The sequence below is a fragment of the Aegilops tauschii genome, chromosome 3 (assembly GCF_002575655.3).
Source record: "Aegilops tauschii subsp. strangulata cultivar AL8/78 chromosome 3, Aet v6.0, whole genome shotgun sequence".
NCBI lineage: Eukaryota > Viridiplantae > Streptophyta > Magnoliopsida > Poales > Poaceae > Aegilops > Aegilops tauschii.
In genome coordinates, this window is record NC_053037.3 from 619,958,266 (window position 1) to 619,975,943 (window position 17,678).

Sequence of the window (17,678 nt, forward strand, 5' to 3'; positions counted from 1 at the left end):
ATGGCTATGCTGTTGTGACGGTGGATGAAGTAATGGAGGGATTTGAGGAGCTCGAGCTTGACCACCCTACAGGTGAAGGGGAGACTCAGCTGGGTTATGCTCTCAGGACTACATGTCTATGAGGGAAGGAGTACATCAAGCTTCCAAACTGGACGCCTCCGCCTCCTCCTCCTTCTCCGACGAGTCAGGAAACTCCGCCTCCTCCTCCTCCTCCTCCGGCGAGTGATCAGGGCACTCCACCTCCTTCTACGGCTCCTCCGGCGCGTGAGGGCACTCCGCCTCCTCCGACGCGTCCGAGCAGTCCGCCTCCTCCTCCGCCTTGTCAGCAACGACGGAAGACAGACGCCACTACTCCGGCGCGTCGGAGCACTCCGCCTCCTTCTCCGCCTCGTAAGAAACAACAGAAGAGAGACGTCGCCGCTTCAGCGGCTAGCAGTACAAGCAGAGGAGGGAGGCGGCAATTCAGATATGGTACATCTCTCAAGACTCCGGAAAAGTTACCATACGAGAGGACCGAGAAGGAAAACGCGGAGATCTGTGAAGCCCAAGTGAGGGAATTTTTTGCAAAGAAACCTCCACCTCCGAAGGAGATGATAGATCCGGTGAAATCGAAGCGCACTATCGATGCCCTGAAGCGACCACCACCGCCTCCGCCGGATTCCAACTATGTCCTCGCTCTTAAAAAGACATATGAAGATGCGCGGCGGTCGGGAACTACTTCTAGTGATAAAAGGTTAGCAGAACGAAGAAGTGGGAAAAAATTCCCCAGCTCGGCGAACAGGAGAACCAATCGTGCCCCCCGCTCAAGGTGTCTAGCGATATCGTCGCTAATCTGCGGGGGATGGTGCCCGGTACCAATCCTGGTGATTACCTGGGCAATGATGTAGAGTTTGAAACAATGGAGGTGGACGAATTCAGATACTAGTACGGGAAGCCTCTCGTCAAAGATGGAAGTCCTGCTCTAACAACGATGATGTGAAGATTCCATGAATGGTACTTGAAAACCTGCAGCGGGTTTGGGAAGGATGTTTTGACGATGAGAATTAAAGCAGAGCACGACCTCGTTGGAACTGGTCTGTTCTCTGTTGAATTTGACGAGTTATTCCAGTTATACAACCAAAATGCCCTCGACAAATCACTCGTGACTTGCTACTGTCTGTAAGTACTACTTCTGTAATTAAGTCTCTGTATATAGCTCAACTCTTTCATTGCATGTGTATATATAATTATCCTCACTATATTATGCAAATTGAAAATCGTTGAATGCAGAAAAGCACAAATCTATGACATTAGGTTCATTAACCCAAATATCATACATGAATGGACGGTTAAAAAGAATGTCACAGAAACCGAGGACAACTTGCTACAATCATTGCTCAAAAATCAAAACAAAGATAAAATACTCTTTCCTTACAACTTCAAGTGGGTGTTACTGTCTTGTGCATATTCGGTTTCCCTTATTACTCGAGGTTATAGTAATGTAACTGACGAGTTATGCATGTGTGCGCAGGTTTCACTATATTCTCCTACAGATTAAGCTTGAGCGAGGAGTAGTAACCGTCTTAGACTCGAGACAAAAAGATCCCGAGGACTATGCGGACATGACTCAAATGCTCCAGAAGTAAGTTCAATCGATCATTATCGCACCATATCGGTAACTTTTATCATTCCCTGATATCAAGTAATTATTTTCTTTGTCTGGCAGGGTTTAGAAAGAGTTCACAACAATTACTCCGGGACTGCCGAGCGAGCTGCGATTTACACACCCGAAAGTAAGTACTACTACCTAGTTCCGTGCATCTCTCATTGATTCTAGCTAGTTTCATCAATACCATTTAGCATGTTTGCTTATCAGTTTGATTGACCTCTATTTCTTGTAAAGTGCTTGTGGCAGGAATCCGGGAATGATTTTTGTGGATACTACGTTTGCGAGTTCATCTACAACGCGACGGCTCTAATAAGCGGGGCTACTCTCAAAAACAATATGAAGTGCGTAAGCAAAAATATTCACAATTTTATTTTATTACCATCATTTGTGTTGAGTTTCATTCATATACATGTATTGACCCTCTTCTTGAATTTAGATCTGACAGATGCGGGATGAACTCCTACCACAAGATCGCATACGAGCAATTCAAGAGGAATTGGTGGGATTCTTTCTTGACCACGTCATCAATAAACCGGAGAATACCATGTCGAATTTGACATTAGATGTTAGGGATTGTAAGATATCTTATATTATATATATGTAGCTAGTAGTGTCGGATAGATATATGAAAACTTGTTGTTCGACACATCTCTCGGAGAAAGAGAGGTGGCCTCCTCTCTGTATATGTTCATGACGATCTTGTGTAATTAATGGTTCATTCATTTGCTTACTAGCTAGCGTGTCGAGTTCTCTCTATACATATAGTAGCTAGCGTCGACCAAGCACGGAGATAAGAGAGGTCACTTCTCTCTATTAGCTAGTTAACACAATATATGAAACCCCTAAATTAACCCTCCAAAACCCCCTAACCCCCCCCCCCCTAAAAAAACAAAAACCCCTACTTCTGCAAGCTGCTGACGCGTGGATGCTTGCCTGGGCGACCCGCAGCGGCCACGTGGAGCACTTTCTGTCCCGGTTCGTAAGAAAATCGGGACTAAAGGTTTTGGGCTTTAGTCCCGACCCTTTAGTCCCGGTTCCAGAACCGGGGCTAATGGGCCTCTGGAACCGGGACAAATGGCCCGTTTTCTACTAGTGTTACCTGCCTAGGTGGTCTGACTGCTGCTACCGCAGAGCTATTCTGGTGATAAACAGGCCCGGAGAATATGAGAAAGTAGGTGTGAATAAGAAAGAAGGTACCCACGAGATAAGAGAAAAGGCTACACTAATAACGGCCGGCAATTTAGCCAGAAGACAACATTCTGAAAATTCAAATTGTTTAGATTGAGTTTGGTACATCTTCAACACACAGTATCTAGTCAACTAGTGTACAAAACGACCGAGTACAGGATGTTATCAAGGCGTTGTAACAAAAGTGCACATGGACGGGAAAAAAAGGCTCAGACCTTCAGATGATGACAAGCGACAGTGTACACTGGGCGAAGACAGTCATGGCTAATTGAAAGCTGAATAAAACTGTTGCTTATTGATGATTTGGTGCGGCATACAAGAGTATATAAGAGGGTACAAACCGACTTGGGGTAGGGGTACAAAACTGACTTGGACTAGAAGTCGTATACCATAATGACTACTCTAACATCCCCCCGCAGTATCAACGGCAGGCTCGACGACGTTGAGACTGAAACAGATATCTTGAAACGGCTTAGTAGACAGTGCCTTGGTGAAAATGTCAGCAAACTGAGCCGTAGAGGGAACATGAAGCACCCGAACCTGACCAAGAGCAACCTTTTCACGAACAAAATGAATGTCAATCTCAATATGCTTTGTGCGTCGGTGTTGAACTGGATTGCTGGTCATGTAGACTGCTGATATGTTGTCACAGTAGACAATAGTGGCCTGCTCAATAGGCCTGTGTAGCTCGGAGAGTAACTGCCGAATCCAGATTGTATCTGCAATGGCATGTGCCACAGCACGATACTCAGCCTCGGCCGACGAACGTGAGACTGTAACCTGTCTTTTCGAAGACCAAGAAATCAAATTGTTACCAAGAAAAACACAAAAACCGGAAGTGGACCTTCGAGTGTCAGGACAACCAGCCCAGTCTGCATCAGAGTATGCGGTAAGCGAGTTTGGAGAAGAATTATTGAGGTGGAGACCATGATTGAGAGTTCCTTTTAAATACCGAAGAATGCGTTTAACATGATTATAGTGAGGAACCCGGGGATCATGCATATAGAGACATGCTTGTTGAACAGCAAAAGAGATTTCAGGACGAGTAATGGTGAGATATTGGAGAGCACCTGTTAGGCTACGATAGAGAGTAGGATCGGAAAAGGGTTCACCGGTAGCCGAAAGTTTAAAACTAGTATCGACAGGAGTGCGAGATGATTGACAGTCAAGCATACCAGCACGATTAAGAAGATCAAGAATATACTGGCGTTGGGAAAGAAAAAGGCTGGAGGAATCTCGAACAACAGCAATGCCTAAGAAATGATGAAGGAGTCCTAGGTCAGTCATAGAAAATTCAGATCTAAGAAGAGAGACAATATGATCTAAGAACTTTTGAGAGGAGGCGGTAAGAATGATATCATCTACATAGAGAAGTAAATAGGCAGTGTCAGAAGTTTGATGATACACAAAAAGAGAGGTATCGGAGAGAGATGGAGTGAAGCCTGTTGTTTGAATGAAGGAGGAGAAGCGTTGAAACCAAGCTCGTGGGGCCTGTTTAAGACCGTAGAGATATTTCTGAAGAAGACATACATGAGTTGGAAAGGATGGATTTTCAAAACCCAGAGGTTGCTGGCAGTAGACAGTTTCTTGAAGGGAACCATGGAGGAAAGCATTTTTAACATCAAGTTGGTGAATGGGCCATGAAGAGGAGACAGCAACACTAAGAACGGTGCGAATGGTGCTAGGTTTAACAACAGGAGAGAATGTTTCTTCGTAATCAATTCCTTGTTGCTGAGAAAAGCCACGACAAACCCACCTGGCTTTATATCGTGAGAGGCTCCCATCGGAGTGAAACTTTTGGCGAAAAATCCATTTGCCAGAAACAATATTTGTATTGGGAGGACGAGGAACAAGTTGCCAGGTGTTGTTTTGAAGTAAAGCATTATATTCTTCTTGCATGGCAGCGGCCCAATTGGGATCAAGTAGAGCAGTTTTGTAATTCTTTGGAAGAGAAGTGAGAGATACGGAGGTATGAAGGTTTAGGCGGTCTTGGGGTTGATGAAATCCTGATTTGGCCCTAGTACACATGCGATGATCATTAATCGGGGCTGCTGTAGGAATAGCACGAGGGGGTAAGGTGGGTACTGGTGAGTCCGGCGCAACGAAAGAGTCGGACGAAGGAGTAGGGCTGGGTGGTGGAGTGGGAGCAGGGCTGGGTGGTGGACTGGGAGTAGGGGCCGGGGGTGTTGGGGAGGGAGCAGGGGTCGGGGGTGTTGGGGACGTCTCGGGTGGGGTGAGTGTATGGTTGGGATTGGCTATGGTGGGTGTTAATGGTGGTGGTGATAAGTTGTGTTCGGCAGGTAGGGGAGTATATAGTTGGAAAGGACGGGGAGAGGGGGTGTTTGCGGAGTTAGGGGTGTTGGATGGTGTAGTAGTGCGTTGTGAGAAAGGAAAAATGTGCTCAGCAAACGTGACATGACGAGAGACATGAACGTGTCCGGTGTGAAGGTCGAGACAGCGATAGCCTTTGTGCTCGTCAGAGAAGCCGAGAAAAGCACATGGGATAGAGCGTGGTGACAATTTATTTGCAGAAGTGGCGTAGGCATTGGGAAAACAGAGACAGCCAAAAACACGAACCGCGGAGTAGTCGGGGTGGGAAAGAAAGAGGGAATAATAGGGAGTAGTGTTGGGTTTAGTTTTAGAAGGTCGAATATTTAGAAGGAAGGTGGCCATGTGTAGGGCTTCAGCCCAAAACTTGGGAGGCATAGATGATTGAATGAGGAGAGTGCGAACTATATCATTGAGGGTGCGAAGAGAGCGTTCTGCTTTACCATTTTGAGGGGAGGTGTAGGGACATGAGAACCTAAGCAGGATGCCATGTTGTAAGAAGAAAGTACGATTTTTAATGTTATCAAACTCGCGACCATTGTCACATTGGATAAAGCGAATTGGGAGGAAGAAGTGAACAGACACATAGCGTTGAAAATTAAGGAAAAGAGAATGGACCTCGGATTTGTTGCGTAGAGGAAAAGTCCAGACAAAGTGGGTGAAATCATCTAGGATAACAAGGTAGTATTTAAAACCCGAAACACTTGCAATGGGAGAGGTCCATAAATCACAATGTATTAATTCAAAGGGATAAGTGCTACAAGAACTAGAGGAACTAAAGGGAAGACGCACATGTTTGCCTAATTGACAAGACTCGCAAAACACACAATTATGAGAGTCCCTATTACATGGTATGGTAAATTCACTAAGCATAGAAGCTAAGACAGCGGGGTTGGGATGGCCCAAGCAACGATGCCAGAGATCGACGGAGGCCAGCATGGATGTTGGAGGGGTGGTGGCAGGAACTCCATTAAGAGAATAAAGATCACCGGAGCTATTGAAGCGAGCGATCTCGGCCTTGGTCAGGTAATCCTTCACAGATACACCAAAAGGGTCAAATTCAGCCGAAACTAGATTGTCGCAAGTAAATTGGCGAACAGAGATAAGATTTTTAATGAGGGCGGGTGCAACTAGAACATCGCGAAGTAAAAGAGGTTTGGTGGAAGAGGGAAGTTGAGCCTGACCAACACAATATATAGGAATAGATGATCCATCTCCAAGGATAATGGAAGGGAAAGGAGATTTAGTGCAAGAAGATAACCAATTACTAGATGCAGACATATGACTAGAGGCCCCTGAATCAAAGATCCAATCCGTACCTGAGTTTCCTTGTGCAGCAAAGTTATTCATGGCCTGGAGAAAGGCAGCTTGATCCCAGCTCGGCGTCGCATGTGAGGGTGGCGTCGGAAGCCGTGCCGGCGGATACGATGGTGAAGGCAGTAGGGCCGGCTGGGGAGTGTAGTAGGCATTGGCCGGCTATGGTGGGGGTGGCGTCGGGAGCAGGGCCGGCTGAGGTGTGTAGTAGGCGCCGCCGTCGGTGCTGTAATGACCATAAGGAGCATACGTCGGGGCGGCGTGATAGGCATTGGCCGGCTGTCAGGGGTTGAGAACCCCGGGAGCACCAGTAGGCGGCCGAAGGCCGAGTTGCCAGGCACCTGAGTATGCCGGCGGAGCACCGAGGGTGGACGGAGCGGACCAGTGCATGGGCCATGCTTGAACAAGCCCCGTCCAAGGATCATGAGGAGGCCGCCATGCAACCGCAGATGGAGCACTGGTGGGTGGTGCAGGACTCGGTGCTGGTGATGTCGTAGGCGGAACCGAACGAGTCGACGGCGGCCTATAGATAGGGTTTTTGCCGCGGTAGTTCGGACTAGGACGCCAGCCTGGGGGCGGTTCAACAGATGACGATGCGGACGGCCCGGCGGCAGGAGCCGGCCTGGAAGGCGGCGCTGGTGTAGACGACAGAGGAGGACGAGCCGCAGCATGAAAGACCTTGGGGCGAGAGTCCTTGTGAGCTTGTGTTTCCGCCGCGAGTTGTAGCAAGGAACGAACTTCAGCGAAGGTAGGAGGGGGCCGTATCATCGGTATGAACGAGGCTTGCTTGTCAAAGTCTTCGCTGAGACCGACGACGACGATATTGATTAGCTGTGAGTCGCTAACTGTATCGCCGAGTTCGCGGAGCTCATCACCAATGGTCTTAACGCGCTGGCAGAACAGGTTCACCGGGGCGTCTCCTTGCACCATATTGCGAAGCTCGGTGTGGAGAGCGTTTTTCCGAGCGTCGGTGTTGCTTTGGAAGAGCTGACGGAGTGAGTGCCAGATGTTGGCAGCGGTGGCGCTGTCGTGATCGAGCATGTTGAAGATCTCGGTGGTGATGCGGGTGTAGAACCACTGGACGATCGCGAGATCGTCTTTCAACCATTGCGGATCGTCGGGGCGGGGAAGACAGTTGGCAGCAACATGTGAGCGCAGGTTGCAGCGGCCGAGGTGGAGATCGAAGAGATGTCTCCAATGGTAGTAGTTGTGGGCGGCGAGATCAAGAACTATGGGGATGTAGGGGCTGACGTCGGAGATTGTGTCAGCAAGAGATATTGGTGCGGCGAGGATGGGTGCAGGGTAGTTTTGTGGAGCTATGGTGAGGGTCGAGAGAGAAGCGGCCGCGGCGTTGGCAGCCTTAGCGATGAGTGCGGCCCGGCACTCGAAGTAGCCGGGCGGCGGCGTTGGCGGTGGCGTTGGCGGAGCCATACCCTAAACCCTGGGACCGGTATCTGATACCATGAAAGCTGAATAAAACTGTTGCTTATTGATGATTTGGTGCGGCATACAAGAGTATATAAGAGGGTACAAACCGACTTGGGGTAGGGGTACAAAACTGACTTGGACTAGAAGTCGTAACCATAATGACTACTCTAACACTAATATATCTCTGCGGTAGGCATTTCTCTAGAAGAGAAGACTAGGCCATCTCTTCACAAATAGGATGTCGCAGAAAATTTGTAGGTACAGTAGTAATGTAGCATCAAAGTTTACACTGGGAAAGCAAAGCATGCAGTCAAGGGACGGACAGTGAGTAATACATACGTGAAAGTAATAGACCGACGAATGGCAGCTTTCTTGGATCCAGCTGCCACCGCTGATGTCAAAAAGACTATATGATCAGCCGCTGCCGCGGAGGTTGTTTGGGTGCATTGACGATTGAGCAGTTTCAGGTTAGTCAGTGGTTTCAGAGATAGACTGACGTACGTACGTGTTTCATCGGCAGAGCCAGAGCAGAGCAGAGCCCTTGGGCTGCGTTGGATAGATGTGGCACTTTTACTTTGGGTCAGTCAAGTCATACTCATACATGTAGCTAGCTACCAACAGGAATATCTCCTCCTCCTTCCTTGCTGTGATTCTGCTGCCGTCTTGTCGCAGCCTGCCTATGTCGTACATACAACTTGCCAAGCTGAGCAAACAGCACCTCAATGCTGGCCGTGCCAACCTGAAAGCATATACATATAGTGGACACACACATAATTCATCACCTCTCCAGTATTTATTATAGCGATAAGCGATGGGAGTACATCTTTCTTTGGCTCAACTGCGCTCACACCAACAGAAATAGGGATCAAAGAGTCGTGACAGATTGGATGAACAAAATGACGAATGCCATCTGCTATCGTACCACCGTGCACACGCACACGCAAAGGGAGTAGCAGCTTAATTACATCATCAACTCAATCCAAGGCAACACCACTTTCAACACAAAGGGAGGGACCTACTAATTATAATATACATACATGAATATTATTATATAAGATAGACGAAAAGGGAGCTGAATAAAGCTAGCTACTGCCAACTCTTCAAAACGGGCCCATTTATGTTCTCCGCCAGCTGGCCTCGCAAGTGCTCCACGAACTCAGTCTTCACCCAGTGCTCCCTATACAGCATAAATTCTTTGAGGCTTGGGAGGCATGCTAACCCAGAGAACAACCCAACCCTGAAGTCATTGATCCAACCAATATACTGCAGCAACTCAAGCTTAGGGGCTGCTCCTTCTTCAAATCCCACCGACTTGAGGTTTCCTATCCAATCCAGCTGCAGCACCTTCAGGCACGGGAATGCCTCCTGGCGGAAACTGAAACCAACCTCTTCACCGGCGAACGAGTCATCCAATAGACGTAGGGTGGCCAGGTTTGGTAGATTCCCAAGGACTTGTATGGCCGCATCGTGCTCCGATATCCTCGACCACTCTAGCTTCAGCTTCACGAGATTTTTGAGCCCCTGGATCCACTCCGGCAGTTTAACCAGGTTGCCTATCAACTTGAGGCTCTGCAGGTTTTCTGGAGGTGAGGACACGCCATCCAAGCAACCTGATAAACCTGTCTCTCGGCGTGAGTCGAGTGACAATGACTCCAGGCCGCTGAGACAAGCAATTGTTGAACACAACTCTTGACTGTTTCTCTTGTTGATGCCTAGCAATCCTAACTTGCATAACCGGGTCAACCTTTTTATATCTTGGAGAACAGCCTTTCCCGCTGATATGTCCACGGTACGGAGTGTGTGCAGGGCCTTCAGTTTCCAAATCCCACTTGGCACTTCAACACCACCTGGATTTTGTCCTCCTGCCGCATAATAAGGTAATATGTTACAACAGAACGCAGTGCATACATCACGCCTGTTAAATTGTGCATCATCCTCAAGATAGAGTTCCTCTGTGAAAATCCCAGGTGCACAGCATGCCACACAACACAACGCTGAACAGAGAGGCAATCTGAGCAGTGCCGGCACATCTGGATCGTATAAACCGGTATATTCCGTTCCTATCCCACTAGCAAGAATCCGTTGCATCTTGACAAGCTTGATGATGGTCCTTGGCAGCTTCATTATGCTGGTACCTGAAATATCTAGTGTCTGGAGTTGTCTCAGGTTCCCCAACGAATTTGGCACGTGAAATACAGAAGCATGTCCCCTTAGAGAAAGATATCTAAGGTGTACAAGCTTCCCAATGTGCTTAAGGTGATGATCAACTAGTTCCCACTCGCCTTCCAAATCCAGTACTCGTAGCAACCTCATCTTATCTGAAATGTAAAACTGCCTCCAATTTCCAAACACTGTCAATGATCGTAGGCGCGACAAGTCTAATATATTCTCAAACTCACACTGATCACCATTCCAGTTGCTACTTATAGCAAGATGACGCACTGTGCCTTGGTTGTTTAAGCTGCACCCTTCCTCCAGTGTGAAAACAAGATTCTCCTCCATAGCCTTTGAGATGGCAATTTCACGAATGAGATCATGGACATGGCAGGAGTCAATTCCTTTCCTACTATGAATTGACTGTTGAGATGGCAGAATAATGCTCCTGCCTATGAGTTCCATGAAGTAAGAGTCCAATACTTCCTCCACAGACCTGCCACGCACCTCACTTGAGTAACCCTCTGCAATCCACCGACGCACTAAGCGTCTCCGCAGAATCATGTAGTCTTCAGGAAAGATGGCCAGATACAAGAAACAAGCCTTGAGGTAATAGGGTAAACCATCATAGCTTTTCAGAAGGACTGCTTTTATGAGCTCAAGTTCTGGATTCATCTCCAACTCAGCACTGATATGCTCATTCAATTTTCTCCATTCAAAAGCAGTTTTTGGTTGGCTTGCCAAGAAGCCACCTATGGTGACTAGTGCAAGGGGAAGTCCTCTGCACTTCTTCAATATCAATTTTGCTTGTTCAACCAACTCTGGATATTGCTCATCCAAATTTACGGTCTCCTTAAATACCTGAAACCCGTATCAATCAAGTCATTCAGTACTACATGAAAGAAATCGTATTTGCACTAAGAACACTTTTTTTTATGTGGGAGTAGGTAGTACAAAGATGTAGTACATGAAATTCACTTTTTTTTAGCTAATAAGTTTCTCCATTATCCATCTTTTATATTATCATTTTTGTTCCTAAAAATAATTTCCTTCCCCCTAGCAAGGCACCCGTAGTGCAATGGGCCCATCAGTCTCACTCATTCCTACCTGCATTGCATGCCAACAAAGCCAAGCAAAACAATGCCCTTTTCCATCATGCTTCTACTTCTACAGTTACAACTTGCCTCCTTTGAAATGGTTACTGCTAACCATATTATTGCTACTAATTTCATTGGACATCAGTTACCCTACTCATGTTACTTATATGAGATTCTGTCCGATCAACACTCTTGTAGGAAACTATGAATATATGTTGTCCGATAGGAGTTAATAGCAGTGTTGCCATGCCACAAGCAAATGTTGTTACATTACAAATAATCATATTGCGGGACCTCTCTTTCTCTGTTCAGTTAAAGATTCTTTGAGTTCACGTATTGCTGCATGAAAGGAGATAAGGAAATATGCTGCATTAAAAAAACAAAATGCTCCAACTTATCCTTTAATCTAAATAGTACATCAAGGTAAGAAAAGGCTCTAGGCGGTAGCAAAACATCTAGCGTTTAATTGCGCTTAATATGCGCATAAACATGCGCTTTGGTCAGAAAAGAGCAAGGCGGTGGCAAAACACACAACTAACGCCTAGTGCTTTTTTAACCTTGAAATATATGAAATCAATATAGTTTCTTAATAACTATACTATTTACAGATTTTGTAGAAACTACCATACGAACGCGAGAAAAAGAAAAATCACAAACCATCTAAGTCCAGGTTGATTTATCATATACAAATGAGGAAGAAATCGATGATTTGATTTCAAGAGGACTGGGCCAACAACAAAGCCGATGAGACAGTGAGTAATGATTCTTACAAGCAGATCAAATATTCTTCCATGATTACTGAAGCATGTGTTTTGTTCTTAGTAGATCTTGGCTGGATGAAAATACGGAGACAATATATCCACAAGAAATAAGATTGACCTTGTAAAAGGATGAACTTTTATTTGTGCTTCTACTGACTTCGTTGTTTCATAGTGAAACAGGGATATCCTACTGTTTGGTTGGACCTAACTATAACTATACTGATTATCATGTGTCTACCTTATTGTAATCAGAGTTTAGGTATTCTGATGCCCTTTGTATTTATATGTATTATGTTATCTATTGCATAAGAGTTCTAAGAAATGGCAATTTCAATTTCTAGTGGACAAAGGCCTAGCAAGTTGATTGTACAATTGAAATTTCTGTTATACAAATTGATTCTATAATTATGTTCTACAACTTCACTTTTCTAGTGGACAAAGGCCTAGCAAGTTGATTCTACAAAGTCATAAAGATATTACTTGTGAAGTTTTTGACAACATAAACATATACACCATAACTGTAATAGAAATAAGGAGATGGGTTAACAGAACTAATTGAGCATGACACTACTTCATTTTTACCTTTTTGGTGAAGAGGGTACATGCGTCATCAAGACCCAGATGGTTCAGCTTGTATATATTTCTTTCATCCTTTGAGCAGTGCTTGGCAATATTCTCTTCCCTTGTGGTGACTATTATGCAGCTTGCTGCCGTTTCTGGCAAATATTGCTTTATAGCATCCCACTCTACTCTGGACCAAAGATCATCAAGAACAAGCAAATATCTCCTTCCTTCTAAACACCTCCTTAAATCTTTCTCATCTTTACCTCCGAGTTGCACAACTAAGCTCCCACGGAGTGTTACTGGATTGAAAGGACGCATTACTGTGACACAAGCACGCTTATCAAACATGCTACTAATCTCTTGGCTTTGATAGATATCTCTCACTAGTGTTGTTTTTCCAATACCGCCCATGCCCCACAAGGAGATCACACGAAATCGCTGGAGATCTTTATTTGAGATTAGTTTGATGATTTCCTCTTTTTCATTCCCTCTTCCAATGAGACGAGATTCCTCTAGAGTAGCCATTGTCTCCGTTCGAGTGAGGATGTTCTTGTGTCTAGAGCTGTTAACACCAGTAGAGACTACAAATGGGATGGAGCCTTTTTCCATTGAATTTCTTCCCTCATGAGAAACCTAAACACAAGGACACAATTAATGCTTATAAAAGGAGTGTATAACAGAAAGGAGTATATTATGCTTAAATTTTTGAATGATTAGCGGAGTATATACAAAATGGTATAACAAGATTATCCGGTTAGTATAGTAAGTGTGGGAGTACATCCTCTGAGCAGTAACAAAAATGTGTCCTTAATAGTTAATACTAGATAAGTAGATAGTCATAGTAACACGTACTCACACGCCTCATACTCCTAACAGAACTGCATGAAAAACATTCACTACCATATAATCGTTTTTGCAACATACCCTTTTATGCGAGTATATTGCGATGAATTTGTTTTGCGCAGTTCGCATTGGAGTATCTCATGATAATTACTAGAGTACATCCAAAGTGATAAAATAGTATCAGGAAGTCATTGAACTAGTATAATATGTAGTGGGAGTACCTACTTGGCTACTCCCAGTCCCATGAGTACAAATATTGTTGCTAGATAACTTTGCAGTTTTCTTCGACTACATTATAGGGATGTGAATCCCCTGTTGTAGCTATGTTTGGTTCGATGCAAAGGGCATGGTATTAATGTTGAGTTGGATTGGGTTGCGGAAGATTAAGTTAGCCTAGTGAAAGCCTTTAACCAAGCCCATCAGAATGGTGGATAAGCTAACTCACTAGAGTTAGCTCCATAATTCAATTTTTTTCTGCTACTCTTCGCAAACCAACCCCATCACCGAAATTATCTGCAGCCTACCCAAGGCCACAAGAGCTTCAAGCCGTAGGCACTACGGGCAGGCAGGGAAGAAGAAAAAAATGCCTCTCTCGCCCGGCCCGCAACTGCCAACCAACATCAGCACTGCATCTAGCCACCACCACCATGGTTGTTTCCGCGTGGGCAAAGGCCAAATCTGTTGCCCGAGCAGCCACACCTCCTCGGAGCATACCACAGGCCACCAGAGCGAGAGGGGGGGGGGGGGGGGGGGGGCACAACCACCTAAAGAAAAACTCAAGGGCCACTATGGCCAGTAAGAGAAGTTCGCCACCTTTGGTGTCCAAGCAACTCGCTGCCGGCAACAAGGTACGGACAAGGTCATGGCTTTAGAAGAGTATGATTTTCCACCACCCCCCGGCACCACCCACGCGGGATGCCGCTCGGGAGAGCAATACAGGAGGCCTTGCGTATTAACTCAGAAAGACATGTAATCTAGTTAAATAGTTATTTAGGCTAATCTTCACTAATCTGTTAGCTGCCAAACATAAAATTTAGGGGTAAGCTAACATGGTGAGGTTAAGGTCAATTGGCCATCCTAAAGACCATGTTCATGGCAACCCTGTGGTAAGTGTTTTGTTATGCAACTCAAAGACACCATGGCAAGGTTGCTCATTATGTGCTATGACCTACATCATCTCTCTAGTGGCAGTTTCCACGGCTCTAATCCACTTTGGGCTTTTCCCCATGGTTTGCTTGCATTCATTCGTGTCGAAGAGGATGGAGAGAATATAATCAAAGGAAGAAGTATGTGGTTGCTGACCGGTGGCCCCTAGATAAGTATAGAAAGCCAAATAACTCCATGTCAGAGTTCGGGACTTGAGCTAGAATATGAATGGAGTATGAGGTGTAGTTGTAACCATCGAAGTTATTTGCATGGTCAAGATTGGATCTAAGACTAAGGCAGAGGACATGTAACAGGGTGATGGGTAAGGAGGAGGGAGGTGTAGCAACATCAAATGGAATCAATTATGCACATCGGCCTTGATACATTAAGGTTACTCTATATCTCAGTTGGAGCATAAGTGAAATGTAATAAATCCTATAATTTTTCCTCAGGAAAAAGATGAAAACAAATAAACATTTTAAAGTAAACCATGTAGAATGGCTATTTAACCTAAAACTTTCATGACAACACAAGTACAAGTCTAGTATTCTCTCTGTAAAGAAATATAAAATCGTTTAGATCACTACTAAACGGTCTGATATTTCTTTAGAGAGGGAGTATTAGTTAATTATGTTAACTATTAGTTGAGACACTGAACAGAAATAACAACAAGATGAGTCTTTTTCAGGACTTCAAAAAATACCTTACTATAGAAAGCATAAAGAGACTGATCAGCAAATAACTTCTTATGCACTAGAGCTTCATCCTCTGCTCCTATGCATAAGCATGCAACTTCAACTTGCTTAGTGCATACTATGATTCGGCTTCCTTTGTTGTTGTTTGGGAAACATGTTTTAATGCAATCCCACTGTTCAATGCTGTGTATGTCATTGAGTACAATTAGGTAACTCTTGTCATTCAAATATCTTTCGAAATCACAAGCCAAACCATCTTCTTTCGTCGTCGCCATCATCTTCAAAACTTGGGCCCCAATAGTTTTTTTCCCTTCTTCTCCTGTCTCTTGAAGAGAGTTAACACAGATTTGCCTAGCAATGCTTCGAATGAAGTCTGTCTGACTGAAAGGACCCATCAATGTGATCCAAGCACAGCAATCAAAATTCTTGTGTATCATGGGATCTTCATAAGCAGTTTTGATGATGGATATCTCCCCCAGATCAGTGCTAGTTGTGCCCCATAACGCTATCACTTGAAGTGCACTATCCTCGCAATTGATCAACTCGACAAGATCCATTTTTGCTTTCTGCCACCGCAGCCTTGCATCATCGGCAGCAGACATCGTCGCACTAGACATGATAGGCTGCCCAACAGCAGAGGTAGGCTTGGAGCTAGAGCCCTTGATGAGGTGGTACCGTTGGCTCCTCTGGCTGACCTCCTCCACCTTGGCTCTGAGCTCCTTCATCTGCATCGCCACATATCGGCGGGCCAGCACCTTGCGAGAGAGACACCACCAGGATTGCTTCTCGAGACGGACAGCAAAATCCAGGAGGCAGTCCTCGACGGTGTAGGACACGTCACGGACTTGTTTCACCCAAGTCCTGACCACCCTATTGTCATCTCTCTCGTCGTGTGCAGCCATCAGGAATGACTGCATCATCTCGAGCTCGTCCGAGATGAAGGAGTGGTCACGCTGGACACCGAGCTGCAGAGCCACCTCCTCGGCCACGGCCGACTGGGCGTAGTTGAGCGCCCCGCTCAACACGGACTTGCCGATGCTGATGGCCGTCGCCTCCATTTTACTAGATGTTTCTGCAGATCAATTCAATTGGTTTTGACGGATAGAGGCTGTACTGCAAACAAGATCAATTGGACCAATCAATGGCTTCGTTTGAGCTAAATCTGAAGAGTAAAATAATGACAGAGGAAACAGAGCATATACTTGGTGTTGTGGACGGCGGTGACAGCAGCCTCGTGAGCGATCAAAACGGCCGCGAAATCCAAGACCGTGAACGCAGCCTCAGCACCAAGCGGCCAAACTTGAGAGATCTGCCACAGCCTCAACACCAAGCGACCAAATCTGCCGGGCGAAGCAGAAAGATAATTTACAAACTAATTAGCAAAATGACCAAATGAGCCACTAGAGCAGACTAGGAAAGATAATTTACGGGAAAATTACAATCTTTAGCAAATGTTCCAATTAAGATGGACGGACACACGTGATTCAGAGTGTGTGATAGATCCAGCACCAGAGCAGACTAATAAGAAGAAGGACAAAAGAAATTACCAGGAAGAAGGATGCGGAAGGAAGCGGGCACGGTGGAGGAAGAAGTGGACAGAGAGAAGTAGAGCCGGGCCATGGACTGGGATTCTTTTCTTCTTGCCGCCGCCTCCGTCCTCTCCAAAGAAGAGGAGTGGGGAACGAATCTTCTTTTCTTGTTGCAGCAGCAGCAGCATACGCATCATGGTGGCTTTGCGTCTCTTGGCAACGACGGATTGGATTCGCTGTGGGGGTGGGGGTGGGGGTGGGGGTGTGGAGAGGGATTGGATTCGGTTGCACTTGCAGGGGAAGCTCGCCAATGGCAGAGGCGTCGAGCAGCAGCACAGGAATCGCCGGCGGCGGAGGCACGGGCGAAGGGAAGTTTAGGGTGGAAATGTTGTACGGTCCGGTCCATTGGGTTGGGTTGGGTTGGGTTGGGCTTGACATAAGAGAAGAGTCCATCAAAACGAGGCCACCAGCCCCTAAAAAACATACACACAATGAGGCCAGCACCAATGTGTGTGTTCGGTTGGGCAGCTGAGTACTTTGGGCACGGTGGTACACAAAATTCATGAATCCCTCAAAAAACAAATCATGATATTTTAAAAATGTTCACACGGTTAAAAATATGCTTCATGATATTTAAAAGTATCCATGAAATGATAAAAAAATGTTCTTGTAATTTTTAAAAATGTTAATAACTTATAAAAAACTTCAGTGCCATTTAAAGATATATTCCAACACTTCAAAAATGTTTGCATGTTTCAAAAATACTCACTCTGTATTTACAAAATGTTTAGTGTGTACTTTAAAAAGTTTAATGTGCATTCCCTTTTACAAATGATCAACACGTATTCGGATAAATATTCAACATGTATTTTAAGAACAAAATCAACGTCTATTCACTGAAAAATGACATGTATTTGAAAATGGAAAACTAGAAAAAAATACTAACAGAAAAATGAAAAAAACGATGAAAACCAATAGAAAAA

General features: G+C 45.4%; 1 protein-coding gene across 1 annotated transcript; it reads right to left on the reverse strand.

Annotated features, from left to right (window-relative positions):
- Positions 1–8,794: 8,794 nt before the first annotated feature.
- On the reverse strand, positions 8,795–17,044 carry LOC109731741 (probable disease resistance protein RXW24L). Its single transcript, XM_020290914.4, has 5 exons — positions 16,714–17,044; positions 16,369–16,506; positions 15,175–16,279; positions 12,501–13,115; positions 8,795–10,921 (listed from the first exon to the last, which is right to left on the reverse strand). The coding sequence occupies exons 3-5, from the start codon at positions 16,222–16,224 to the stop codon at positions 8,993–8,995; spliced, it is 3,594 nt and encodes a 1,197-aa protein (XP_020146503.1). The 5' UTR covers positions 16,225–16,279; positions 16,369–16,506; positions 16,714–17,044; the 3' UTR covers positions 8,795–8,992.
- Between the last annotated feature and the right edge of the window lie 634 nt (positions 17,045–17,678).

What these genes read in the sequence shown, in the direction of transcription:
- LOC109731741 (XM_020290914.4), bottom strand. Translation starts at nt 16,224, where the DNA reads ATGGAGGCGACGGCCATCAGCATCGGCAAGTCCGTGTTGAGCGGGGCG. An exon ending in TTTATGCTTTCTATAGTAAG is followed by an intron (nt 13,116 to 15,174) that starts GTATTTTTTGAA and finishes CCTTGTGTTTAG; the next exon opens with GTTTCTCATGAGGGAAGAAA. An exon ending in GTACCCTCTTCACCAAAAAG is followed by an intron (nt 10,922 to 12,500) that starts GTAAAAATGAAG and finishes TACGGGTTTCAG; the next exon opens with GTATTTAAGGAGACCGTAAA.